This window comes from Falco biarmicus, chromosome 1 (assembly GCF_023638135.1).
Source record: "Falco biarmicus isolate bFalBia1 chromosome 1, bFalBia1.pri, whole genome shotgun sequence".
In the NCBI taxonomy this organism is placed as follows: domain Eukaryota; kingdom Metazoa; phylum Chordata; class Aves; order Falconiformes; family Falconidae; genus Falco; species Falco biarmicus.
This window is the reverse complement of record NC_079288.1, coordinates 35,018,221-35,045,896: the sequence shown is the minus strand read 5'-3', so window position 1 is coordinate 35,045,896 and position 27,676 is coordinate 35,018,221. Positions and strand designations below refer to the sequence as shown.

Sequence of the window (27,676 nt, the reverse complement as noted above, 5' to 3'; positions counted from 1 at the left end):
AATGGAGACTAATCTGAGAAGAGAAGGAACTGGAGCGGGTAGGAGAAGATAGTAAGACAAAAGCTTTTCTTCCAGTTTTGTTGTTCTGAATTTTTTATTTATTTATTTATTTTACAGCTTCTCTTTCTTAGACGCAGACACTTTAAACTAGTGACCATCTACAAGTTATGTGAAGAGAGAAAAATGTTTTTTCAGCTGGTGCTGCCTACATATGAGGATTGCCCCCGGCCTAAAACTGAGACTAAGAGCAGGAGAGTATGTAGTATTTGCTCCGCTGTAAAGCAGGGGAATGTTTAAATGCTATGTGGGCTCAGTTTTTCATTACAGCCTTTCATAGCCATAGTTGAATGTTCAAGTATGTATCATATGTTTATAGGGTAGATGGGAGCTATGGTCATTTAGATAAATTAATAGTTTATGGATGTTCACTTTAAGTATTAGCCCCAGGGGACTTTTGAAAAAGCAGCATTTGGCCCTCTCCTCTCCAGAGTTTTAACATACAGCTGGGAAGGGCTGGTTCAGAGGCTCAACTGGGAGCTGGAATATGTTGCTGTTGACCCAATCAGTTATTGTTCTGAAGTTGAATTCAGCAGTTTATTGACTTTGTCTTTTGTTCAAAACTTTCCAAGGAGAAACTTGGTTGCCAGGCACAGATATTAATTTCCTTTGCCTTGAAGACTGTGCAAAATACCTTTGCCAGAATGTCATTATCTCCGGGTTTGGTTAGTGAGCTGTTGGAAGCTGTGCTGCAAGCGAGAACAGGCTGTAAATTGGTCTTTACCTTGAAGACTAACATTTTAATACGGTTTGTAGCAACTTTTTTTGTAGATATGGAAGTTTAAATTCATTTTTTGGCAACTTTTATGTCTGAGGTCTCCATGCAAAGGTAGAGTCTTCCTTGCTTTGCAGAGCTTGGGTAAAATTGCTTTGGTTTGGGGGGTCTAAAGGATGAAGAATTACATGCTTAAGATGGGTATTTGAGGCAGATAGCTTCACAAAGACAAATCTGGGAAAGGGAACTAGCTGGGAGAATATAAATAGTGTAAGCAATTGAGGAAGTTGGGTATGAATGTGCTGATTCTAATAGGGAGCTGGTAATACGTAGAAATAAAACTGTGCCTGCTCTTCATTTGGGAGAAATAGCAGGTGGAGGAAACCTGCAAATTCTCTGCCTTTCTTTGCAGTATTCCTAGAGACTTTGAAAGCTTCACTTTTGTTGCCTAGAGGCATCCATCACAAAATGATCCCCTCCTGCTCTCTTAATTCGACCTTTCAGATGCTTCCTAAAATTGCACAGATAGAAAGTAAAAGGCCAGGCAGGCAGCATCACTGTCGCTGTTCTGGCAAATGCTGAAATAATATGTACAGACAGTGCACTATTTATTAAGCTGTATGTGGGTATAATCAGAAAAGTAGAAGTTAAGAATATTGATGTGATGTTGACATAGCCGTGCTGATGTTGCCATGGAAGCCATGCTTTTTTCCTGACATTTTAACTACCGTTACTGTTCATGGTGGTAGGTTTCTTTTAAATTAAAGGAGCATCACCATGAAACATAATAATGTTTATGAAGTTCTGTAAGACCAGGTACTGTTGCTGAGCTCCACTGGGCTTTGACCAGTACGTTTTTCTGTTTCTAAATATACTTGTTCTCCTAAATGGAAAGGCCCATACAGATAAATCTCATCTGGCCCCACAGGGAGGACGGTGAACGTGGTTAAACTGATGGCTGCATGAAGGGTGAACAAGCAGGAGACGCTCGGACCTCTCCTCCAGTCTCTGGTTGAATCATCTTGGATGTTGCTTGAAATCAGCGTTGGTCTTGTTCCTTTCCCATCTGAACTGCTGCTTCAGATGTTATTATTTCTTTTAAACTGTTTCTGCTGCACGATCTGTACAAAAGCTATCGATCGGCAGGGCCAGTCGGGGTTCACTTTGGGTTTTGCTCTATTTGATTGAATCTTTTTGCACAGTCCATCTGTCTAAACCTTCTAAATATTGATTCTGTTTACTTGCACTGTTGTTTCAAATACTAAAATTGCTAGTGAAACTATTTGGTTTTCCCTGTAAGCCTTAAAAATTTGATCTGGAGCAAATCGGTATGGCTGGCTTTGCCAGCCATACCTGTCTTGATGCTGGTTGGCAAAAGCCTTGTATCCCTGCTGCTGGATGGATTCCGTTGTGAAACTTGATTTCCTTATTTCTGAGGATGTTGTTGCCCTTTTTAATAGGGGTAGATTGGTATTTTTGTTGTGTTAGCATATTGAGAAAAGTGTCCTGCAAACCGTCTCTGATGGTAATAACTGCTCTGCCTTATGCTGCAGCAAAATGTAGTTGTTGTGCTCAGGCTACATTTAGCCAGTGTTTTTTCTCTTTCTGCCAGATTCTTCTTTACAATCTGGAAACAAGTCAGTGTCTGAAGAAGATGGGCAACTCAATAGGTGACTTTACGTGTGTCAACCTCCAGAACAGTCCTCCAAACATGCTTGTTACGGGCAATAAAGACAGAAGGTAGGTACTGCCACGAGCTGTAGCCCATCTCAAATTAGCTTCCTTCCTGTCCTGCTGTCCTACATCTGGACCTGTTAGAATTTGTTTCTTCTCTAATGTTTTAAATGCAGCCTGCGTGAACTTCAGGAACAAAATATTAGGTAATAGTTGGATGTGGCTGCCAGTTTGCTTTGTTTCAGAAAGCTCCATGGGAAGACTTTCTTTTTAAGCCATTTGGTGGACGCAGTTGGTGTACAGCCCAGCGAGACCACTTGGAATATCTTCCCCTTCCCCACCACCACCCGCAAAATTAGTTTGGCATTTAAAAGCTCACTTTCTGATATTAAAAAAATAACCTAAGGGATGAATCATGTAGGATGAGATGGGTCCGTCTGCCAAATGATGTCAAGAGTGTATTTCGGAACACTGTGATGTCCCTCAGGTGACAAAAAAAAGAGACTTTCATATGAACAGATTCCAGCTTCTATTTAGCTGATTAGCAGCTTTCTCTTTAACTCCTTGGCTTGGGGAGTAGGATTTTCCCAGCGCAATATCTGGTGCCAGGAATGGACGCACTGGGAACAGTCAGTGCGAAAGGATTAAAGTGCTTAAAAAGACCCTTTGAGTCCAATTTTTAGATTTTCTTTTTTTGGCTAGTTATTTGTGGGGTCCGATCCAGTGCACCAAAGGAGATGTGGGGTGGCGAGGAGCCAGTCTCTAATGGCTCCCTCTTCCTTCCCTCCTCCTTTCCGCGCTGGGCATCAGGCTGCAGGTGGTGGTCTGGTGTGGTGGTGGGTATCAGATTGTAAGGCGGATACTTCCCTTTGCCAAATCCCAGACCTCTGTCCCACCAGTGCAGCAGCTTGCAAAAATGATTATTTTGTCAAACAGCTTTTTTTTTTCTTTTTCAGTGAATAGGCAGTGCAAGCAAACCTCACACTTTCTCAGCAAAGAGGATAAAGGAAATATCTGAAGTTTGACACGTGTAATTGAATCCTTGAGAGTTTCTTTTCCTCTAAAAGCAGATAATTGATTTTCCAGAGCACCCCAGTAAAACTACCTCCAATTTTGATCTCTTGCACAATGATGTGAGAGCATATAACGTTGGTATCCCTTAAGTGAGATTGAAACTTACTCGCTTTATACTAAAGTAAATGTCTGCACCCAGGCACCCTGCATTCAGAAAACTTTTCAGTTTTTCAGCTCAAGCATTGACTGATTTCAAGAGGCTGGCCATCACTAAAATAGTGAGAAGTTAGGAATCAATAGTTCAGCAAATAAGTTTGGCATCCAGGAGGCAAGACCATGTGTATGGTCTTGAAGGGCATTAAGAGGTGCTGGGCATCCACAGGTGGAATGTGCCATGAACTTCCATAGGCCTATTTCGGAGCAAGTGATTAAATAGGGATCTTGCCATGGGAGTTCCAGTGGGAAAACTTACTGCTTGAATTAAATATAATAATTTCACAGTTTTACTAGTATATGCTATTTTAATCAAAGCCATGATTTTGAAAAGTAACACTTGTGAAATGTTTCTGGTAGGACTTAGAAAATCTGTCTTTCCATCAAAAAAATACTCCTGAGGTGTTGCTGATTGATTTGATTGCTTAGCTGTGCTCCACACGGGCAAGGGAGCTGATAACAGGGAGCATGTGCTGATGCACTGCACAACAGCACCCTTTTTCTTGGTGGAACCTAAGGCAGTGAATAGGATTGGGAAAGCAAAGATAGCAAGCCCAGTGGATACCATCACTGGAGGGTGTGGATCAAAACATGTATTGCATGCTCTCCTAAAGGCAAGTGAGTTTACTTTTAAGGTAGTCTAACAGGAGAGTCAAAGCCTGCTCACGAGAACACCTTCCTTACAGCTCCCTTGAACTCAGATGAATCTGATGCGCTCCCACTGAGCCCAGCTGTTGAGGCAGGAGATGGCAGCCCATGCCAGGTCTACATTAGAGCATCACATTAGGTTTGCAAAATGCTTTTCCATTATTTCCCCCCCCCCCCCCCCAAGCACATCTAAACAACTCAAATATGCCTCTGATTCCTCCAAAGGTGTGCCAGAATAGACACCTGCCTGAAACCTGGGCCTTTGTTAGTGAAATAACCAGGACACAATCAGATCTTCGTTTCCAACTGTGCTTACCAAACAGAAGAAGCTTTGATTGCCATGCAGAACATATGCAGTAAGACAGGGAAAGCACTGGATGTGAACACTTCCAAAATACCCCATCCTTACCCAAAGCACGGCTCTAATATGTAGCCAAAGCTTCTCTCTGCTGGAGTTGGAGAAAGCAAGAAGTCCTTTTCACCACCAGCAACTGTTGTGATGGGGTTTTCCTAAGGGTGACTGCAGAGCTACACAAAGCGTGCTTCTAGCTCTGTTCCAGCATGTTTTTCTACATGTCAGAAAGATGTTGCTCTGTTGGGGTTTTGGACTGTCCTGTTGCCTTTTATTTCGGTTGTTATTTGTAAAATCATATGATGCAATCTCCATTTGAGAAAGGAAAAGGAAAGACTTGCAATACCATTAGGATCATAGCAGGGGTAGGGAATAAAGTACAGTTAATGTGTTGGAACGAGTGTGTTTTGGCTTTTTCTGGAATTAATGTGTACCTGATGGTTTCATTCTTGATAGTCATCAGCTGGGAGGAACTTTCTCTGGCTTCTTTTCAAATCTGAGATCAGTATTTTCGCTTCACTTCTGTTTTCACTCATTGCATATTTTTTTGAAGTCGCTTTTGTGCTTTGCTTTATCTCTTAATCTTGGTCTATAAGGATCAAAAAACCATACTCTGTTGTGATAATGTGCTGGGTTCAAAACTTAACACCATTAGCTTTAACTGGCTTTGTGGACTTGTTGCAGTGGTTGAAATCCTACGCTCTTTTTCTACGGTTCCTCTAGCCGAGTCTTCGATATGTTTCTTTTCAAAATGCCTTGTCTGAGTGATCAATAATTTCTGAAAACCAGATGTACCTAAAAGCTGCCCACAGTCAGCAGTTACGTTTTTACAATCGGAAGACATCCTGATTGCTGGTGGACAGCTTTGCTGCAATATTGGTGATCAACTCTAAGCATATAAACCTATAATTCCCTTGACTTGTCTTTTGAATTGCCACACATTGAGTCTGTTCCGAAATATTTGTAATAATAATCCTTTCCTTGACCCTCATAGTAATACTACCCCTTGGCCACAGCAGACGTGGGTCAGGTACCAAGGGGTTTTAGCAGTATGCCCAAAACATGGTATTTTATGCCTCATGGCACTGGTAACATCTTGAGAGGCACAGATAGGGGAGCTTTCTCCAAATTTCACTTAAATTTTGTATCACCAAGCACTTGTAAAGAGACAGAAGGGTCCTCTATGGTGGAAGAAGTCTGCCTTAAAATATCTTTGGTAATAGAATTCAAGAGTAAAAATGCAGTGGTGAAAAGTGTCAGCTGTATTGGATTTCTGACCCTGTAGTGGCCATGGGACTACTGTCTTTGTAGATGTATTTTCATAACCCCAAAAGCAGTTGTGTTCTTGGAACCCACAGACTGCAGATCCACAGCTGGTTTGATCTCTGTTCCTTATTTGCTTTCGTTTAGGGTCAGGGTATTTGATCTCCGCAAAGGTGAATCTTTGTGCTCCCTCTATGCCCACCAGTTAGGAGTGTCAGCGGTCCAGATGGATGACTGGAAGATCGTCAGTGGGGGAGAAGAGGGCTTGGTCTGTGTGTGGGACCAACGGATGGGCACGAAGCTCTGGGAAATGCACGCAAGGTGATTTTTTTGTCTGCTTGGGTTCCTGTTGCAAGGGCGTTTATCAGATCCGCCTGACGGGAAGAATGTGGGCATGGGATGATCCAGGACCAAAATGATAACATACCCATCTCTAAAGCTTCTGAGAGTTCTGTTTTCATGTGATTTAGGAACAGATTGCCTCCCCACCTGGAGTCTTGTGCTGGTTTGGGGTTTTTTTTGCGTGTGCCCTTTAGCTGTTCTAGGCTTTTTACTCATTAGTTAAAAAGAGTGCTTCGGTAGATGTAAGGGAGCATGGAAATGTTTTGCCTGGATTTTCTATGAAGTTCAGTAAGTGTCTTCTCCCTGCCCCATCCCCAACCAGTACTGACATTATTAAATCTTGGATTTAAAATCCTGGACTCCTGACTTGTTTTCAGAATGATGGGTTCTGACACTCTGTCTGCTATATCCTTACACAATACGTGTGCTTCTGTTCACCTCATTCACACATTCCTTTGGCTGTAAAGATGAAAGCCAAGCTGGTATTTAAACTCATGTGAATGTTAAAATACCAGTTTCTATTGAAAGCACAAGAAGTACAGTACTGAAAGTACAAGCAGAGGTCAAGTATCTTGGAGTTGACGGAGGGCTGTTAGTTGCTACAGCCAAATTACGATCCCCTGATCAAGGCACAATTCCCAGGGAGTTAGCTTTGTCTGAATGAAGACCTCAAGGATTTAGCCCCTTGTAAGTCTGAGTGATACCCTTAATAAAATGAACAGATAAATCCTGATTTTTTAATATATTTTTTTAATACATCTTCCCCAAAGAGGAGCTAGATGAGGTATTTACAGTCAGAGAAGTTAAAGTTGGAGTTGTCATTGATTAATAGCAGGTATCTCCTTCTCTTTTGACCCTGTGAATTACAAAGCCCATCGTGATGTGGCTGATGCATTAAGGACAATATTGCATTGATTGTCTCCTGGAGCGGCACTAATGAGCGTGTCAAGAAGGAGAGCAGGCAGTGCAGATCTGAGCTTTGGGGGTATGCTAAAAGTGAAACCATTAGATTAAACATTTTAAAGACTGTTTGATCTATATAGGAATCAGAAGGGCTCACTTCAATCAGAAAGGCCTTTGTAGATAAGAAGGTGTGTGTGGTGTTATCCGTGCCTGCAGCCCAGCGTCATGAATGGAAAGCAAGGGCAGAAGCTAAGGGAGATGACAGGAGACACATTAAGATGGCTCATCTCCACAACCTTAATCTGAGAAGATAAGTTACTCCTACCTGAGCAGTAAATGCTGTTACAGTGGTTCAGGGTTAGTTTATTCGCCAGCGGGAGGAAGACGAATGAAGACCAGACCTCTTAGCTTGTGCCATATAGTGGATTTCTAAATCAGCCATAGCTCAGTGTTCAGGGGTGTGGGGGATTCCCATTTGGGGAAGCATCCTGCTTTTCCTAGGAGTGTGCCGCTGCAGTCCTTAAAGCAGCAAAGCCAGCAGGCAGCCCGGCTCACTTGCAGCTTGTGTGCTGCCGAGCATCTGTACCGTTTTCTGGGCTCCACGTGTGTTCTGGTAGCAGCCCACTAGATGGGGATAAAAGCTGCGCTCAGCTGCTCCAGACAGGGGGGGAAGAGCCAAAGGTGCAGGCTCCCCATCTCTGGCCACAGAGAGGGCGCTGATTTAAATGAATTATTATTTAATCTAGTGAGATTCCTTTACTGCAGTTGGATTTTAGAAGCCCAGTGCAGGTGACATCTCACCCAGTGCTGTGGGGTTTATTTTTCAGACATCCAGTCCGCCACGTATGGTTTAATTCTCATAGTCTCATCACTGCAAACATCCCTGATGAGAAAACTCCCCGAGGCGCCAGCATCACGGACGACGACCTTACTGTGCACCGCAAGTGAGTAAGCCAGCTCTGAAGGGTAGGATTTTGGCACTGTGAAAATCTGCTATATTGTATATTTTTAAATGGGACACTGGGCACCTGAGCAATGATCCTAAGCAGTAATAGAGAATAGCATCTAAAAAATAAAACTAAAAAAAAAAAAAAAAAAAAAGGCTTTCAAAACCATTGATGAATTGGCTCTTTATTTACTTCTGAGCACAAAAAATATGCTTTTGTTTTTCAGCAGGGGAATATAAAGGCCACTGCAGCCAGACAGGGAATGCAGCTCTTCCCTTGCTCTAAATATTAGTAATGATGTCTCCTCCTAAAGGAAAACTACTGGTATTTAAACTCCAGGTTTTGGTATTTGCATCTCGGGTGGCTGTTAGCATGTCTCATTGAACTATCAAACCACAGTGTATTTATCTTCCCCCTTCCTGAACAGATCAGAAATGTTTCAGCAGATGACAGTCATGTCTCTGCAGGACTGAAGTGAATGATTCACCATTCGTTCCCAGGGCTTGCTGGGGTCCCTGGAAGGAGGCAGGAGGGTGTTTTGTCTGTTAAAATTGCACAGACAGCCCTGGTGCAGAAGGGATGGGGGGTTGTATTCAGCTTCTGAAGCACCGAATTTTGATCCTTTAGGCAATCTCTAACTTCGTTCATTTTTCCCCATTTAAATGTATAATTAAGGTAAAATGGTGCATCCTGGTTGTGTTTTGTACAGGCATCGAGGAATCATTTATGCCTATGAGTTCTCAGTGGACCAGCTGGCTGTAGAAAGCATCCTTCCTATCTGCCGCTCTTCCTACGACGAACTGAGTGGTTACAACTACAACATTGGCCTTGCAGTTCCCTACGATAACATTTAGGTAACTCGCTTTCCTTGGCTTCTGTGGTCCAGCCCTCTGCCAGGTACATGGCCAAAGGCAAAAAGGAGATCCACGTGGAACAAGTGTCAAAAAGATGGCTGCAGGCACGTCAAATGGACAGAGCATTTGCCGAAAACTTGGAGATATAAAGCAGAACAGAGAGTACAGCTGCCCTTGAGCGTGTCGCTAAAATATGTTGCTGCACGGATGTTCAAAGGTCCACTGTGGTGGAACGGAGAGTCTGAAGAGTGAAAGGGAACGCCAGTGTAAACAAAAATGTTCCTTCTTGCTGCTTGTGGGAACAACGCTGCTGATCCCAGCTTGACAGAGGACGCGGTCAGGAAGCGAGAGCCCCAAGTGGCAACCGCTGAAGTGGTGGGAGGCTGGGAGCACACTGAGGAGTTCATGTGTATCCTGAGGGGGGCGGGGGGCGGGAAACAACTCACCAAGAATTTGGAAAAAGCATCTTGCTGAGCCTTGTTTGAAATTTTTTTTCCTTGTAATGAGCAGCTCATTCTGCTTTTCCTTGGAGTGCATCAGAATGTGACTAGGAACAAAACCATGCACAAAAAGTTGTGGTGGTTGGGAGAGGGGGACTGTGATGGAGAGAGAGAGAGGGAGAGGGGATGGTTGGCCTTGGCTGGAAGCTTGGAATCTCAGCAGGCCACATGCATCAAAATTATTTTAAAATAAATTATTTTTTTAAGTCTCTAAAATTCTGGATTAAATGTTTTCTAATTGTATATGTTCATATGTGGGGTTTTTGTTCATAAGTCTCTTAGGGTGAACTAACCCCTGTGCGCTGGAACAAAAGGCTGTCATGTCTTGGGTTAGCTGTCGGGTATGTTCTTTGCTGGATCCTTCCCCTCCACAGACCTGGAGGATTTCCCCAAGATGGATGGCACTTGAGTTTCCAGCACTGCCCTCGCTTCCGAGCTGGGAATCGATCATGTTGGTGTAGTGAAACAGAAAGGATGACCTGGCCGCAGTCCTTCTGCACAGGTAATTAGTACTAATGCTGTGCCGAAGGGTAAGATGTGGTACCTCAGGTGTAAATGAGGAGTAAGGCTTTGTCTTAAACCCAGGTTGCGCTGACATAGGTACAACAGTTTGGTGAACGAGCTCAAGTCCTGCATGGGTATGTTTTACTATTCTACGGTTGTGATTTGCCCTTATAAACTTACAAAGCTATGTAAACTAAGTTTAAATGGAGGTTAAGTTTTAACTTAACACCTTTCTGTTAGCGTAATGGAATCAATTTAAAAGTACAGTGCTGGGGAGGGGTGCAGAAAGTGTGCCCAAACCAGGGGGGGGGGGGGAGAGGGATGGGCTGGACTGTCACTTCAACCCTTAAGCAGTCACCGAGGCAGCCCCTGGAGAGCTTTGTGCTGCCCACCTCCTGCCTGGAGAGATGGATTTCACAGCTCTTTGTTGTCTTTGGCTTGGGGGTGGTCTTCCATCACCCCTAGGCCAACTTCCACATGTGTTTTGATTTTTAACAGCTTTTTCCTTGTGATGGACTGGTACAAGAAGTGCAAGGGGCAAAGTCATTCTGTCTGACCAATAAAATTTTATCTTTCATAAAGCTTTGATCTTTCATGAAGTTGGGGCTTTTTTGTTTGTTTGTTTTGGGGTTTTTTTTCCTCCTTCTGCCCTTCTGGGAAGCCAGGTCCCTCCCTTCATTCCTGGAAGAGCAAGAAGTGTCACACATACAGTTTGGATAAAAGCTCGGCTCAAACCTGTCAAATAAATAATCGTTTCTGTAGCGCAAATGATTTTGTGGGTTGATCCAGGCCTGTGACTTCTGCTGTGGCTGAGCAGAAGGGAGCTTCCGCAGTCATTGTTCTCTTCCCCTCCGTGCCATGACCTGCTGCCCCGGCTCACTTAACGCACCCTTGGCTAGTTCCTACTCAGTCTCTCCTTATCTTGCCTCGTTATCTCAGGGCAGCTTTGTTCTTTCTTCATCTCCCTGCTGCAAGCAGCAGATAAGTTTGTCTTGTGCTCGCCTGTGTTGAGCCCTTCTCCTGGGGTCCACCTCTGCACTCTGCCTCTCCTGCACTGCCTGTGGCGCGGCTGCTTCCGTATTTCTCCTTGACCATGGCACTCACAGAGCTGCTAGAAAACAAATGCTTTGTGGCACCTGCATTTGACTTAATAGGTTCACTGGGGACCAAACATCAACCCATCCAGATACTGGAAGGCTGGCATCACCTTGGAAAAAGAAATTCTCTGTCCCCACAGTCACCGTTTTGTTGGCTCACAGTCTGCAGGCAGCTCCTTTGGGTGGATTGGAGGGTGGTCCTTTTGGTTTGTTTTTCCAATCACTGGAATTCATTTAGGAAGGTTGCACAACAGCAGAAGAGTGTGTATGTGTTTAACTAGCATTCATAATGCAAATGAGGGCACTTAGGCTGTTGGAGAGTATCCATGTTGGGAGTTTAATTTTTGTTCTGAAAAGGGATGTTGTCCTACTTCACTGGTAAGTCATTAATGCTGTGCTGAAGTGGGTGCTGGAGCACAGCAAGTGCAGTCGTGGCTGTTTATGTCTTTGCCAGGGCTAGGTGACATTTAAATGGAGCCTCTTCCCTGATAACTTCAAGAATGGAGTCACCATCCAAGCTTCACCAGAGAGAGATGCCACCTTTGGATTTCCCATCTGGGAGCTTCCTAGGACTTAGTGCTACCAGTTTGTGATAGGCAGGGGCAAAGGTGGACTCTTGGCAGACCCCCGTGGCATCCCAGAGGCAAAGGGTATTGCTCAAGGAGGGGACATCTTTTCTGAGGTGGGTGGTGCCCAGTGGTGGGGTCCGGGTTGAGGAGCTGCAGTCAGGACATGTTGGACCGGTGGTGTGGGTCGAGCAGGCAGAGCCCAACAGAAGGTCTGAAGGTGAGGGCTCACGCTGTGTGAGAGCGTGGTGCAGCGTGCCAGGCTGGTGCCCATCGGGTGGGCTGGGTAGCTGCAGATTGCTGAAGGATCCGAAAGCGTCTGGGGAGGAGGTAGTTTGGGGTGAAGAACCTCGAGAATGACCCCTGGTTTCTGTTGCGGACAGTGTTCTCTAGCAAAAGAAAGAGGATTGTCTCTTCACATTGTCTTCGTGTGAAGGATCCCTGGGCGTAAGTTCCATCCCTGCTCTTCTCCAGAGAGAAGACATGATCAAAGGAGGAGGCTGTCTCTGTATCGCCGCCTCCAGCTGCTGCTAGGCTCCGGAGCTCTGCCTTCAGGGACAATGACGGGTGCTGCACAGCAAAACGGGCCTGATGCAAAGGACGTGGTAGGACACACTTGGCTGTAGTACCGTACTGGAAAAAACCCAGCTGTCCCTCCTTGCATCTGGGGTCCAAGCCACTGGTGAAGACTCCAAGAAGGTGCTCTGTTTCATGTCCCTGGCCACCTTGGCAGTGGGAGAAGGGCCATTCCAGCGTTTTGTGCGCTGCCATCCCTCTCCATGCTGTGGGGCAGTGGGAGGAGGAACAGTGGGTGCTCTGTGCAGCGAGGGGCTGAGGGGTCTCCAGCTGCTCTCTCCTTCCTGCAGCTCAGCTCCGCAGAGCAGCACTCCCCGCTCCTGCCCGGGGGCCTTTCCTGCTCTCGGGTCCCTATCCAGAGACGTAGGTGCCTCTGCCATTCCCCATCCCGGTTGCATGTGCTATTGGTGAGCTGTGGTGGTGCAAAAATCACTTCTTTACACCCCTCTGCCCCCTCTTTTTCTTCCAGCAACATTTGGACACTCTCTTCTCCCTTCCATGGATGGTTCTAACCCCTTTAGCTATATATTGGCCAGTGCTGGTGTCCTCCCAGTGCCTACCAGTCACTCATACCTCCAAGACCAGCCCCTGCTGCTGAAGGGAAGATGGGGCCGCAGTGCTGGAGACCCCATAAGCAGATGACATACCGATGGATTAAGCAGTAGAAACTAGTGGGGCAAGTGCCTGTTCCAGATCAGGATTTGTGCCATTAGCAGATTTCTGGCCAGAAATCTGGACCTTCAGCCTCTGGGCCAAATGCATCTCCGTGGAAGGCAGCTGCTGGCTTCCCTGGTGGGGCAGTTCCTGTGTCAGCTCCTGTGTCACCTCTGCATCGGGGGGTGCCACTCGAAGGAAGGGTGAGCGCCTCAGAATTTAGCTTACAAATACCCACTGCAACCAGCTGCCCCAGCTCCATCACTGGGTGCTCCTGTGCTGCCCTCCTGCACCTCCCACCCTTCCCGGGCAGGTTTCCCTCTCTCCTGCCTTTCCTGAACTCTGCTGTGGCTGAGAGAGGGGTGGGGGTGGTGAGATGGGACAAACTACCCCTTCCCTCTGTGCCAGACCAAGACCTGCTGGGGGCACCTGCCCTGCAGTGACAGGGGCTACTTGGTCCTGCTCCCGCAGAGCCACAGCTCGCTGCTCTCTCCCAGACACTGCTCAGCCTGTATCAGCCTTCCCCGTTTTCTGACACGCAGCAAACAGCTTCAATTTTCCAATTACCCTCTGCTGACCACCGCTGCGGTCTGCAACAGAGCTTGGTGCCACATCACAGGCCTCAGCATCTTGGCAGCTCTTGCTCTGCCCCGTAACAGAACTATTATCCTTATCAAACGCTCTGGGCTTTGCAGGATTTTGCCGTGGTCTGCAGCAGAAGCATTGCCCTTGCCAGATTTCCTAACTCTCTGCCAGTTTTTCCTGCGCTTTACAGAATTATTATCCTACATCTCACTGGGTTTTGCCATGCATAAAATCAACACAGCATTACGATGCCCTGGCTCTCTGCTAGCCATCAGGGTGATGCTCCTGCCCACCTGGAGGAAGTGTTACTGTGGGCAGGGCTGCGTGCAGCCTTGGGGCTCCTGGCCTTTATCACCAGCCCTTTGCTGGGATGAGGAGTGAGCTTATTTTCCCCAGTCCCTCCCGTCCCACTCACCCTTTCATCCACTCCGTGCAGCCCTCCCTCCTACTCTCATCTTCATCCCTTTTCCCACAGAGAAGACAAACACAAGCAAAGGCCAAAAAACCCTGCTGCAGCCAATTTGTTTTGGGTCCTGCCTCCACATCCCTGCAATTCCTATGCTCTCCTCGCCACCTATCAAAATATGTAGGGGGATGGCTAATTAGCTCAGGTGATAATAATTTCCCTCTAATTGATACTCTTCGGTCCTCCTGCCCTCTATTCCCCTGCACTGCACAGGGTACCCAGCCCTTGCCGGCTGCAAGAAGCACTGATGTCTCCTCCATGATAAACCACAGCGTGGAGAGGGAGTGGGAACGTGGTCTCATGTCAGCCCCAGCAGCAGCAGCAGCAGCAAGGGCTTTGCAAGGGCAGTCCCACCAGGGTGGCAAAGGGCCTTTCCGATGCAGACGGCTGCTGCTAGGATCAGGGTGAAGCGCAGGATGGAGCCCACAGCTGGCCTGTGGAGCGGGATGGATCTGTAGCATCTGTATGGTAATTCCTGTGAGAAGAGGGAGGAAGGAGCCTGGATCTTCCTGAAAGCTGTGGCTTTCAGGAGAAGCTGGATGTTGTGCTCTTGTGTGGGTGGGGAGGGCAGGGAGCACCGAGGGCTTGGCACAGGGAGGAGGAGGAGGAGGCTCAGTCTCAGCTGGGAGGTCAGGCACTGACCCTCCGCTCCGACGGTGCTGATGCCGTGCGGCTGGGCCTGAGCCCGGGAGATGGAGGTGTCCAGGGGAGCGGGAGGAGAGCAGGGCTGAAGCCCCAGAGCCCTGGACGCACAGATGAGGCTGTGGCTGCCGCTGGGCAGCACCGGGAGACCCTCGGGGCCTCAAAGGCTGCACTGGGAAGAGCTGGGGGCTCCATTGCCACCAGCCTGGCACTCAGCCTTGCCCCCAGCACCGGCACTGGCCCTGGCTGTTGCCACCCAACCCAGGTCGAGCACCACGTGCCAGCACCACAACAGCTCAGCCAACACCACAGGCTTTGTGGCACACCCAGCCTGGACATGCTGGCACCCCCAAGCCCGTAGCTGCGAGGCACGGTTGTCTCCATCCCTGTGGCTCCCTGCAAAGCCGGGTCAGCTCCAGCCTGTCCTCTCCTCGGTGCTGCCGAGCAGCACAGGTCTCTCCAGGACAGGACTGCATTGCAGGGAAGGGCTGTCCTTCACTGGGCTGCTGCTCTCCTGCTGCGGGCTCTGAAGAGCTGCTCCGGTGCCGGGGCTGTGCTCCAGCAGCTGTGAATGGAGTGCGGGGGGGTTTAGAGGGGCAAAGCTGCAAAACCTTGCAAGGGCAAGTCCATAGCTGTGCCCTCAGTGGGGGAATGCCTGGGCAGTGCAGAAGCCCTCACTAATGCGGAGCAGAAGGAGAAACTGTTCATTCACTGAGCCAGGGAGATGCTAGGCACTCGCTGCCCGTGGGGACAGAGGGGGCTGATGCCGGGGCTGTGTGTGGCTGCACATCCGTTGCTCCCTGCACCTTTACTCATGCACTGCTGTCTGCTTGCTGCAGCGGGGTTTTTTTTTCCATCGAGCATACATGTCACCAGGGGAAGCTATTTTTGAAAAAACAAACAAATCTTTCCAGCTTTTCTAAAAATAACCATTGCCCTTTTTTCTCCCCCTCCCTTCCCAGCTCAGGCTGCCTTAGAGACAGAAATCTGCCTCGAGCCATCCAGTTATTAATACCAGTAAACAAACCCTTATCTCCGGTGCCGTGTTCTAGCGGGAACATGTGGGGGCAGGAGCCGCCCGGCTGCCAGGAGCCCACGTCTCCATGTCCCTGCATCCCTGCTGCCTGCGGCCCAGCCTCGATGGGGGATGCTGATTGCAAAGCCTGGGTCCCAGCATGGTCCCACACGGCCCCTCCTGCCTGGCTCCGGCCAGCAGGTGCGGCCAAGGTGGCTGGTTTTGGTATAAATTGGGGTTATTCCTTGTGCTGCTGCCACTTTCTCTGGCTTCAGCATCTTGTGGGATGCAGAGCAGGATGTGATTTTTCTTCCAGGTGCTGAGGATGCTGCCTTCATCTCCTGCCCCCCAGCATCCCCATTCCTGCCTGCACACACTCCCCATGGCATGGGGATCGGGGTCTCACAGCATGAGCTGGGCAGCTCCTTCCTCAGAGCAGCACATGGCAGAGGCTAAAAATTCAGATTTACAGGGACACCAGAATTTGTGGAGGCTTTCTGCACAGGAGGACACCCCACCAGGCCCTGGGTGATGGATGGACAGAGTATTTCTCAGCAAGGAGTAAAAAGAGAAATATTTTATTACAGATAAAAGCCTCTTATGTTTCTAGAGAGTAGAAGGCAGCCCCACTGCGGGACAGGCACGCAGGCGGGTACGAAGCGCTTGGTGCCAGGAACATGGAGCTGCTGCAGAGTCCTCCCTCTTCCTCCTCCTCTTCCTCCTTGGCATGTCAGGAGGGAGCTGAGGTCAGTAGCAGTGCGCGATGGTCTCCATGTTGAGGAAGCGGACATGCATCTTAGTTTCGATGTCAATCCCCTGCCACATCTGCAAGGCGAAGGGGGTGAGCGGGGCGGGGGGCCAAACACCCAGGTCCCTGTGACAGCCTGTCACCCTCCCCCTGGAGAGACAAGCGCAGATGCCACCAACCTTAAGGAAGTCTTCGAAGGTGATGCCCTCGTACACCTGGTCCGGCCCCTGTGTGCAGTGAGAAAGAAAACATTACAGCTGGCCTGTGCTGATGGGGTGGGGGCCTCGGGGCACTGGGTGCATCCCCAGGGGCTGTGGGACATGTCTCCCACAGGCACAGCACTGGCCCCACGCTGTGACCCATGGCCAGCCCAAAACTGGTTCCCAGAACCACCACGGCTGCAAGGAGCTGCCCTTTTTATAAACACTAAAGCCCTAAGCACTGAGGATGGTGCTTTATGGGGTGCTGTTTGCTTATCCTCCCTGGGCTCTTTTAATGGAAAACAAAACCCCTGAAAGCTGCTGCCTGCAAAAAAAAAATAATCTTCTTCAGCCAAAGCAGCCCAGGGACAGCGGAGATGCCCCAGACAGGAAGGACACCTTCCGGCCCCATTTTTGATACCATCACGGTGCCTCTGTGCCACGGCAGAGCAAGGAACCGGCTCCCACCATTTGTCCCACACAGATGCTGGCTGCCTCCATCATGGCCCCGTCGGCGATGGACCGTGCCGACTCCTTCTCCAGGTGGGGGTTTCCTGACAGCAGCTCCTCCACCACCTACAAGGCAGCGGGTCAAAGCCCAGGCCAGGAATTCAGTGTTGTTGGGGCGGGAGGGACCATACGTTACATTTCTGTACTCCTGCAGCGTGATCTTCCCGTCATGGTCCGAGTCGTACATATGGAAGAGGACTGGGAGGGATGAGAGGAGTATGGCAGGGTGAGGGGAGCCCCTTCCACCCAACCCCCAGCGCCCTGGGCTTTGGGAAAGCCTCACATTTGAGTTTCTCTTTCCGGAATCGATCGAGCTGCTCCTCATCCATGTTCATCTCGATGGGTCTGAAGTAGGACATGATGGTCAGGAAGTCTTCGAAGTTTATCTCGTCCGCCAGCCCATCCGACTCCTGCCGCAAGTTCCTGCCAAGAGTGGAGCCACCAGTGACAGGCAGCCAGGACCCCCACCCCCCCACCCTGGCCGCCTGCCAGAGCGAAGCTTTAGGACTGGGTTTTCCCTAAGACTCAGCTTAAATACCTAGTTTTCACCCTGGCTCCATCCCAGCCTTTAGGGAGAAGCTCTTTGTCCAGCCACGTTCTGCTTTCAGAGGATAAACCCATTACCCCGACCCTCCCCACGATGCTGGGGATGTTCTTACCGCTTGTCGAAAAAGGCATGGACAATTTTCCCCCTAATGGGATTGAACTCCAGATCGGGGATGCTGTCAAAATTCTCCTTGCTGCAAAGGAAACAGAGACAGCCCAAAGCGTGAGGGAGCCGCAGAGGAGGGAGATGCTGTGACAGTCACTGAAGGGCTGGAGCAGAAGCTCCAACCTCATTTTTCCAAAGCGATCATGAGAAGAAAGACAAGGTTTTGCATGAAAACCCCTCTTTGCCTCAATTCAGACTGAAAGGCAGCTGTGCTGCCACATTGGCCTCTGCTTGGTGCAGCTAGGGGGGATTTCTGTCCCCACTAAAATGGGTCTTTGGGAAGCACTGGGACACAACAACTTGAGGCCGATGCTGGAGCTCTTTCGTGGCTCAGCCTGCAATCAGCTGCCTGGTTTTCAAAGAGTTTTCCCAGGAATCAGGTCCCGAATGGGACTTGACAAGGTGACAGAAGTAGCTCCTGCTGTCCCCCCCGCCATCGGCTTCCTCTGCCCTGCACCGTCCCTCTGCATCCTGCTGCCACCCCGTGTTGTGTGCACAGGCACCAGGTTGAGCCTGTGCTCGTCGTTCGCTATCAACTTTTTATAAAGAAAATGAGCCAAGAAATAATCTCTGGCGGGGGGGGAAGCCGAGGGCAGCTGGGCTCCCTGGCCCGTGCTGGCTCCTCGCATGGCTGGCGAAGCTGGTGGGACGTGCCAGAGCTTTCCCGAGGAAGCAGAGTCACGGCTTTGGTGCCTGCACAGATGCCGAGGAGGGGGAAAAGGACAACTGCAAATCCCACCATAGCTGCTGCATAGGGACTTTTCACTGCCCTCCCCAGAACTGATTTTAAAGCTGGGGGAAGTGGGATGTTCGGTGGGAGCAACCTTGCTCTCATGCCACTGCGTCACCGCTTGTTTTTCCCCATATTATTTGCAATGCCACATGGCAGAAAGTCAGTGCGGCACGGCTGTGGGATGGCTGGGAAGGACACGCTTGTCCTCGCAGCCCAGGGAGCTGGGTGTCCTGGCGGGGCACCCCCCAGCAGCCCAGGGAAGGCAGGTGCTGCAGGTGATGCTGTGGGCAGCTCCCAGCAGGGCAGGTATTGCCTCGGCGGTGGAGATGGAAGCGCCGTACCGGATTGTTAGCTGGTCCTGGCTCAGCTGCTTGAATCGCCGGTGCAGGTGCTCGATCTGTTCAGAGGTGACTGTTGGGGGAAAAGAGGAAGGTGACAGGGGCAGGTGAGCTCCCTGGACACTGGGCAGCCCTTGGGACACTCCTGGGACACCCATCTGCAGACCTCAGGTCCTGCCCAGTAACATGAGGAGACTGGTGGGCACCCAAACCTGCTGCAAAGCTTGTTCCCTGGGGACACCACCAAAGCCCACCCCATCTGGCAACAGCCAAAAGGCTGCAGGCTCCCACCCCACCCCAGGCAGTGGAGCAGTGTCTTGGGCACGCCTTGGCACAGTTGTACCTGTGCCCTTTTCCCTTTGATGGCTTTATGCAGCCCTGCAAGGTCCACCTTGCTGTGCCAGTCCCCACGTGCTCTGCCCCTTTCTCACTGCTGGAGGGTGACAGGGCGATGCCAAAGGCTGGTTTATCACTAGTCCTGGTCTGCAGAAACTCCCCTGGCCCAGACTGCATGGCAGGGCATGGCACCGCAGGATCCCACCCTCCCCAGTTCAGGATCCTTGGCAGCAGAGCCTTCAAACAGGCTTGACCATTTAATTCGGGGTTTGCTGCCACCACGGGCAGGAGCCGTGCCCAGGGAGCACATCTCAGCCTGGGACATGGGGAGGTTCGTGTGCTCCGGGTGACAGGAAACATGAAAAAAAACAGAAAACTCAAAGCTGACAGCAGCTACCTGTGCTTTGGCAGGGCGGAGGAAAGGCTGAACATGGAGATGCCAGTGGCACCCAAGAAGCAAAGCCTGGCTGCTGCTTCCTGGGGGGAGCTGGGGCACCGGGGAGCCACGAGCTACCAAGGTGGGTGCTGCTGGAGCATCGGCCTGGGGCAGGGGCTGGAAGCAGGCAGCCCAGCAGCCTTGCTTTGAAACCCACAAGCGCTGAGGTTACAACATGAGGCTCAGCAGCATCTTTTCACCTCCTTAATCCCCTGACACAGGTTATTTTATTTTTTCCCCAGCCATTCTCTACAGGCTGTAACCATGCTCTACAACCCTCCGAAGACATGCAGAGCAGGACTCTCTCGTACAAATATTGACAGTAACCATTCCCAGGAGCCAGGGAAGTGCCTTGCAGCTCTGTTTGCACGAGCTGGTGGAGTCTGTCTGGGCGCCAGCTTGACCCACGCGCTCGCTGCGGCCCTGGCCCAGAGCTGGGCATGAGGCAGGGCTGCACCAGCAGTTGGTCACGAGCCTTTCCCAGCAGTGTGGAGAAAGATAAAAGCATGTTAAACTATAATTGAAGGGTTGCAAATGGTTAATTGTGGCAGCTGAAAGACAACAGGTCAATGCTGAGCTGGTGTGCTTGCTGCCTGGCTCCCTCTCTCTCTTTTATTATGTTTAAATAATGTCCTTTGCTCTGCTTCTGACTGTTGTTTCGCAGCCTTGAAATAGAAGCTGTATTGATCAGTAAGGCTGAGCATTTACAGACCTCTATTAATGGACTGGAAAACCCATCTGTGCTTGTTGCTGGGGCTCTGTGCCTGCCCCGGCTCTCTGCCTGCGCTGGCAGCTGCCAGCCCCTTTGCAGGATGAGGCCATTTAAGCCCCTGGATGGGCTTTGGGGGGGTCCCCCTCTGAACCCGCTGGCGTGCAGGCAGTGATGCCTGGCTGCATGGGTACCACTGATTCACCCAAATGATGTTTATTTTCCCTAATCCCTCTCTGGCTGGTGCTCTGCTGCTGTCCACACACACAAGGAAATTTTCTCTGGATGTGAAGTCCAGATTTTCCAGTTTTGGCCATGAAGAAGTGACCTTTCACTTTCTCCCTTGACAACATCACCATCACCATGGGAGCAGCTGGGCCACTAAGCCTTCAGCATCTGGGACTTGAATGCACACCAAAGTCTTTGATCTTTCAGAAAAATGTCCCGGACACTGACATGACGAAACACAGGGGTCGCTGGCTGGATGCTCATGATCAGTCCAGCCCAGCTCCACATCCAGCCCACAGCCACAAGGCAAAAAAGAGGGCTCTTCCTCCCTCTTTCCCCAAACCCAGGTCTTCCTCCCCCAGCTCTGAGCTGCAGCACAGGGCTGCAGTGCTGGCAGGTCTCCGAGGACCGCACTGCCCTGCGAAGAGCGGCAGTGCTCAACTGCTTTCCAGAGAAAAAGCTGCACCTGCACAAAGGGCAAAGGCTTTCCTGCAAGGAGGACTAGCGCAAGGGCAGCAGGGGCTGCTCGTGGCGCTGAGAAACATCCTCAGTGCTCTGATGCTGCAGGCCCGTGTCCAAGCACAGCAACCTACGCTACAGGGGAAAAAAATGGTGTTTAAACCGAAGGGCACTGGGTTTGCCGTTTTCCAGCCTATGGCAGAGGGCATCCCTTGGGGAAGAGATGCACCGGAGGGACTCAGCCCCACGCTGCCCTCCCTGTGTGGTGTTTTGCCTTGCAGGACCAGCCTTGGTGCAGGAAAAGGTCTCATCGTCCTGGGAAGAGCCCCTTTGGCACCAGACAGATGCCTCTGCTGCAGCTTTGTGACCAAGCACGTGGCAGCAGGGATGGGGACCAGCCCCGACGGCCCTGAGCAGGCAGCTGCCGGTGCTCCTGCAGCTTCTGGGCTGCAGTCGGCAAGAAGGCAAGGGAACACACCATGGGCACATCCTGGGGACCTGCAGGGAGGCCTACTGCAGCAGCAAGCCTGTAAAAAACCCCTTGCATTGCCCAGGTTTTTCTAGCAGCAGCCGCAGCGTGGCGGGAGCCCAGTGAAGCCTGCCAGCAGCACGCTACATGTGCCTTGGTGGTGGCACGGGGTCACCGCACTCCTCCCTCCTGCTGACCTCTGGTTTCGATGAAACTTTTTTAGGTGTTGCCTTTGTAAACCCTTCTCAGGGACTGATTCATGGGGGCACTCGGGCGTCAGGCAGGTGCCTCCCACGGGCAGGTGCTCGGGAAAGGCCGACGGGCAGCGCTGCCTGCGTGGGAGCTGCCTGCTGCAGCCAGCCTGGCTGCACTTGCCTGGCAGCATCCCCAGGCCAAGGTGGTGCCCAAAACCTCCTCACCACCCTCGCATCCCAGGGACTCCCCAGGCACCTGCCCATGGGGAGGGCTGAGATCGTGGGGTGCCCAGTGGGGTGCTCAGCCCTTACTGGGGGAGGAGGAGTGAGAGGAGGAAGGGAGAGGTGACCATGGGGTCAGTGGCAGGGCTGGGAAGAACTGCTGGACCCTCTCAGCCCCAGCGCATCCTTTGGCCGCGGGCAGAGCTGCTGCCCTCCAGCCTGCCCCCACCCCAGCCTGCTCCCAGTATGGCAGGGGCTGGAGGAACCAGGCAGGAGCATCCCGACCTCTGTGCCCAGAGCTGGCCATGTCCCGGGGCATCCTGGAGTGATGACACTTCCCAGGGGGTCACAACACATGCACCGAGCCCTGCGTGGAGCCCTAGGCCACAGCCCCACTGCAGACCCCAGCCCACTGGTCCCTTCCCCCTGCACCACCGGCTGCTGTGCACCATCCCAGCCCCAAGAGCATCACTGGATGGCAGCGCTGGCTCCTGGGCAAAACAGCCCTGTGGGGACAATTCCTTGCACTAGCAGTGTGGGTGGGCAAAGTGCCGCCGGGGCTCACACGTGTGCGCGCTCGACGCCCTGGCGTGCAGTGCGGCACGGGGGTGCGTGGGTGCATCCCTGTGGGTGACACCGCTGCATCCCCCCTGCCCCTGGCAACACGCCTGCATCCCGCTCCTTTCCCCACACCATCCCCCAGTGCCATGCCCCCACAGCCCCCTCCATCCCCCGAGTGACACGCCTGCACCCCCTCCCCGCGGTGACACGTCCCCTGCGGACTAGGCCAGCCGGTCCCCCCCCCGGGGTGGGGGGGTGCGCAGCGGGCAGGGCCCGGCCAGGGTGCCCCCAGGCCGCTCAGAGCGGGGGAGGGGCGGGCGATACTCACAGCCGGTCCTGTCCGCCAGCTCCCGCATCTCGGCGGGCACGGAGTGCGCGGAGCCCATGCCGGGCCGGGCCGGGCCGTGCCGGGAGGCAGCGCCGCGGGCCGCCGCACCGCGCTCCGCCGCCGCCGCCGCTTATAAGGGCGGGCGCCACCGGGAGGGAGGCGGCGGCGGCGGTGGCGCGGCTCCCCCGGGTCCCTGAGCTCCCCGCCGCCGCGCCGTCGTTAGGTTCCAGAGTTAACAGCCCCACCCCCGGGGGCGGGAGGGGAGCGGGGGGGCGGGGAGGGGGTGGCGGTGTGGATGGGACCCTCTGGGAGCCGGGGCTGCTCCTTCATGCGCTGGTGGCACTTGAAGCAGCTGGTCGTGCCCGCTCGCGGCGGTGGGCGGTGTGTGGCCCCGCTGGGCTCCTTCCCAAGGAGAGGGGCACAGAGCAGCCCCCGTGGCCCCCACCCGCTGCCCGGCGGGGGTCTCCCCCTGGGACGGGCTGCAGCAGCCGGAACCCCAGCTCCCGCAGGAGCCCTTTGGCTTCTCCCATCCCCGGTGCTGGGGAGACCCCAGGGACCCAGAGGCTGGGGGCCAGAGAGCATGGTGACGCAGGAGCCCCTCAAAAGGGGGTGACACAGGAGCCCCCAAAGAAAGGCAGCCCTGCTGAGGGGCAGATGCGCTGGCTGTGCCCCCCAGGCAGTGCAGGGCCGGCGGGCAGCGAGAGGCAGCGGCAGCACTGGGCAGGTTTGGTGGGGCCCGGTGCAGAGGGGGGTGTTTCTGTCACCATCTTGCTCCCCGGCAGCGACATGTCAGCAGCCTCCCACGGGTGCAGAGGAAGAGCAAACCGCTTTCAAGAGACAGCGCCGTGGTTTGGAGAGGCAGGAGGCTCAGGCAGCACACTGAGGCAGCAGGTATAGCAAGTCAGTGTGGTTTATTTTTTTTTAAGCCAAACATAAACAGGAAAGGTACCAACTCATTTCCAGCCTCCAGCTGTCCTGGATACAATGTAATAACCTGTTTTAAAAACAAAACGAACACAAACAAAAAGAGAATGAGAGATGTCCCCACCCTGCAACCTCAGCTGTGTCAGGGGGTCTCACCCTTCAGGCCGCCTTCATCTAACGTGGCTTTTTGCCCAGCCCAGGCACCTCCAGCAGAACGGATGGGAGAGAGGGGTAACACATGCACCACTCCATCGTCACCTACACAGACAGGCCCTGTGTCCTCACATGGGGCAAGTGCCACCGGCCAGGTAGGTCCTACGGAGCTGGGACAGCCCTTAGAGGTACTCAAAACTAGTCAGAATACCCTGAGCAACCTGGCATGAATGTGAGGGTGGCCTGGAAGGGACCAGAAGTCCCCCGGAGGTCTTCCTCCAGCCCAAAGCAGCCCTCTCCTCCCCTTGCCCTCCGGCACACAGCAGCAGAGCCTGGGTGGCTGGAGACAGGGCTGGCTGGTGCACAGGGTCTTGTGGCCTCTGTTCTTCCTGCAAAGGTTGGTGGCAAACTGCCACAGTTTGTCACAGGGGCCACGCTGTGCACCTTTGGCTCTGACAGCTGTCAGGGCATGTTGCGGTGTGTTCCTGCCGGCCCTGTGTGTCAGGGTGGGTCCAGAGGGGCTGGAAGGGCTTGCCAAGGGGGTGCTGCACCATTAGCTGTCCCTCCCCAGCCCCAGGGAACACCCTTGGCTGGTGGAGGGCTCCGAGCCCTCTCCCACAAGCAGCGGTGCGCCACAACACGGCGCTGTAAGGGAGGACAAACCTCGCCCGGGAGGCTGTTGCCCGCCCTCTCTGCCAGGTGCTGCCCAGGTAACATCCCCGAGTCCCAAGACCCAGTGGCACAGCTCAAAACCAGCCCACGACTGCTGCTCAGCGTGCTGTGCCGTCTTCCCGACGATGCAGACAGCAATTACTACTTGCTTCTTGCCCCCTCCCAGCCTCCTCTTCCCACCCACCCGTATTTTTTTTCCTTCACCCCCAGAAAGCCATTTTAACACACTAGCACCCTGGCTGTTCTGTGCGCAGGACAGATGGCTGATGGCGCCTTAAGAAAAGGGAGGAGATGGCATTAGCTGCGGGAAAGTCACCCCTCTGCCCCCAGGGGACACGGGACCAGGACTTTGGTACTCCACCAGAGCAACCTGGGCAGGCTTTCTGCTTGGGGAGGTGAGAGGTGGGTGGTCAGACAGGGGAAGGGCTGCAATTCTGCCCTCTCCAGAAAGCAAAACATCCCTTCTCGAGAGTGAGCTCTGCACAGACACAACAGGACAAACTGCGATGTGTATGCACATGTACTGTCCTTAACGTATGTACATTCACAGGGATCCAGACATTACAGCCACAAGGAACTTTTGGGATCCGCTGCTGTCGTCTTGGGAAAATGGTGACTGCAAAGATGCCTGTGCTGCCAGGCGGGGCGGGGGGACAGAAGAGCCACCTGAGGCATGAGCAAACACCCTATGTGACCTCCATCAACCCAAAGAGGCATTTCCCAGCTGCGCTGGGCCTTAGATGCTCAGCCTGGACGAATCTGTGTGCATGTCAACAGGCTGCTCACGCAGGGACACAGAGGTATCATTGCAGGGCTTTTTTGCATTTTTCCTGGCCAGCCTGGATGCTTGGGCTGTCTCCCACAACTGCAAATACTTACATGGGAATTCCCCTGGGCCAAGCCCAAAGACTCAACCCATAGCATGCAACACCCCACAGGCAGCAGCAGGAACACCGGACGAGGCAGCTGGAGTGCCTGATCAAACAGGAACAAAAAGGGGGGCCTTTACACGCCATTTCCTTCGGTTTTGTCTGAAGTCCCAAGATCAGACTGCTGATGTTTGTACAGTGCCCACTGAAATGCTTCCAGTCTCTTCTAAATTTGACACGTACAAGGCTGTGCCGGCGCTCCTGGTGACACCGACACCCACATAACCATGCACTGACGTGGTCTGCACAGCCAAGCGGGCAGGCAGACCTGTCTGAGGACACAGTTCCTCTCCAAAATGTTTTCCAAACGGATGAGAGGTTTTAGTTACAAGGCTGGCTGGTTTGCCTCGTGTACACAAGTCACTTGCAGTACATCTGTCCCCTATTGCACATACACTCCCCTGTTGCACCCATGCAAAACCAGTCTGTGGGTGGGGAAAGCGTGTGTGAACCGCCTGAGGAGTTGCTCCATACTTCCTCCTTGTGCAGACTCTTTTCAGAGTATAAAGATAAGTGGCCCCAGAGAGGTGGCTATAATGGGCTCTGCTGGCTACTCTGGGACCCTCTCTTAAAAGTACACAGCATGTTTTCAAGTGGTTTAGATACACATTGTTCAGCACCAGTTTTCAGAGAAATTTTGGGCAGCTTTCTGTTGACTCCTGTGGCTTTTTTATGGCACAATTCTACCTGGCATTCAGGCAGCAACTCTTGCTGAGGACTCCTGTGAGCTCAGTATGTGGCAATTCTCTTGATGCACTTGAGGAGCAAGGTGTCAACAGGCTGCCCGTTTGGCAGAGGGGATCATAAAGCCCCAGGGAACTCACTGGTATCTATGCTGTCGTGGTGCTAGCCCCATCAAAGCTGAGGCTGGGACTGGGGAGCCCAAGCCCTGCTCATGCATGCCTGTTCTCAGCTACCAGCATAAACCTTCTGACTCAACGGTGTCATTCCCAACCTTGCATCTTGGCTAGGAATCTTTCAGCATCTGCTTTCAACCCTCAGAAAGGGTTGGAGTCTACTTCATCCCTCAAAAACACGAGACAGATTTTAAGATTTTGCCTAATGATTTGCTACCCTGCTTTCAGTTGAATCTATTCCGCTTCTGTAAAAATTCTTCAGCCCCTTCCTCCTTCCCTCCCTCCAAGTTCATTTCAGTACAGACTTCCTTAAAGACATAGTTCTGCCTGGAGTACAGCACCTTGACCATTCGTCAGCACTAACCACACAGGGCTCTTCTTCCTAAAGCGCCAACATTCCTGCAGACCACCACCACTCCGCTGGCAAAAGTGCTGGGCTTTCAGTATTTATTTCTCATATTTAATCAGTGCTCAGTATTTCAATAGGATGGCATGCAGTTCAAGCATTCTTTTAAGAGGAGGGCTGTGTGACTTCACGTTGTGATACCTGAAGTGCTATAATAGACTAAGAGCATCCACCTAACTCTACACATTAGGGCACAGTACCTAATTCTCATCTCTGACGTAACTACTGCATTGCAACTGGACAGTGACAGGAGACACTGGCGGTAGCTTGTCTATAGGTTTGCTTCAGAAACCACAAAGGTATGCAGGGTCCACATACACACAAACACTGTGTCACTCTGCACCCCCTTAACCTCTGAACCCAGAGGAAAATCTTTTCTGCAGTGGTTCTATCTGGGCCTTTAAGTCATGTTAAAATTCATGTGCCTTTAGCTGCTAAAGCTTTTTCCTTTTGGACAGCAGAGTACGTACTCCCCCAGAATCCGTTCTCTTTTGGCAAAAAGGAAGGCAGCCTCAAGCTGCAGGAATTAACATCTCTTCCATATGTGGTTTGGCTGACTCCAGGGTTGGCCAGTTTCCAGTCATGATCCCACTGTATTGCATAAATACCTATAGATTTGAGATGGCAGCGAGTGGAAGCTTCCCATACATCAAAGTCATTCTGGCACTGACCTCCAAGCTTCCAGGAAACAGTGCCACGAGGTTCAAAGTCATCCTGGGAGCACTCGCAGCTGTGCCGCAGATCCTGCCTTGGACATACACAATGAACAGACCAAAAAACAAGGTAAGAACATAGACCTGGTGTGTTTAGCAGGCACAGAAAAGGGCTCAGAGCTCATCTTCTGCATTAGGAGAGTTTGTATCATCAGTAAGGTGGCCAACTGGACCTCAGTGTTACTGCTGCGCTTGCCACCCCCAGAAGCCTAGCTGGTGCTGGTTTTGTTGCTGGGGCTCTTTTCCAGGCCC

At 51.8% G+C, this 27,676-nt stretch overlaps 2 protein-coding genes across 3 annotated transcripts in view; one reads left to right on the top strand and one right to left on the bottom strand.

The window, feature by feature from the left end:
* FBXW8 (F-box and WD repeat domain containing 8) overlaps window positions 1–10,581 on the top strand; it is a 53,795-nt gene extending 43,214 nt beyond the window's left edge. Inside the window, exons 8-11 of the mRNA XM_056351117.1 lie at window positions 2,385–2,512; window positions 6,084–6,257; window positions 8,009–8,125; window positions 8,838–10,581. Coding sequence (XP_056207092.1) covers window positions 2,385–2,512; window positions 6,084–6,257; window positions 8,009–8,125; window positions 8,838–8,982 — 564 coding nt within the window. The 3' untranslated portion in view covers window positions 8,983–10,581. The remainder of the gene's footprint in view (window positions 1–2,384; window positions 2,513–6,083; window positions 6,258–8,008; window positions 8,126–8,837) is intronic.
* Window positions 10,582–16,149: 5,568 nt separating this feature from the next.
* TESC (tescalcin) lies at window positions 16,150–22,980 on the bottom strand. Of its 2 annotated transcripts, none has more exons than XM_056326582.1 (8): window positions 22,771–22,977; window positions 18,832–18,901; window positions 17,705–17,785; window positions 17,329–17,468; window positions 17,182–17,243; window positions 17,004–17,111; window positions 16,515–16,562; window positions 16,150–16,412 (listed from the first exon to the last, which is right to left on the bottom strand). In XM_056326582.1, the coding sequence occupies exons 1-8, from the start codon at window positions 22,826–22,828 to the stop codon at window positions 16,335–16,337; spliced, it is 645 nt and encodes a 214-aa protein (XP_056182557.1). In that variant the 5' UTR covers window positions 22,829–22,977; the 3' UTR covers window positions 16,150–16,334. The 2 variants fall into 2 exon arrangements, 1 of the variants encoding a protein (XP_056182557.1); XR_008819848.1 differs by having other exon boundaries at window positions 16,322–16,412; window positions 16,957–17,111; window positions 22,771–22,980.
* Window positions 22,981–27,676: the final 4,696 nt, after the last annotated feature.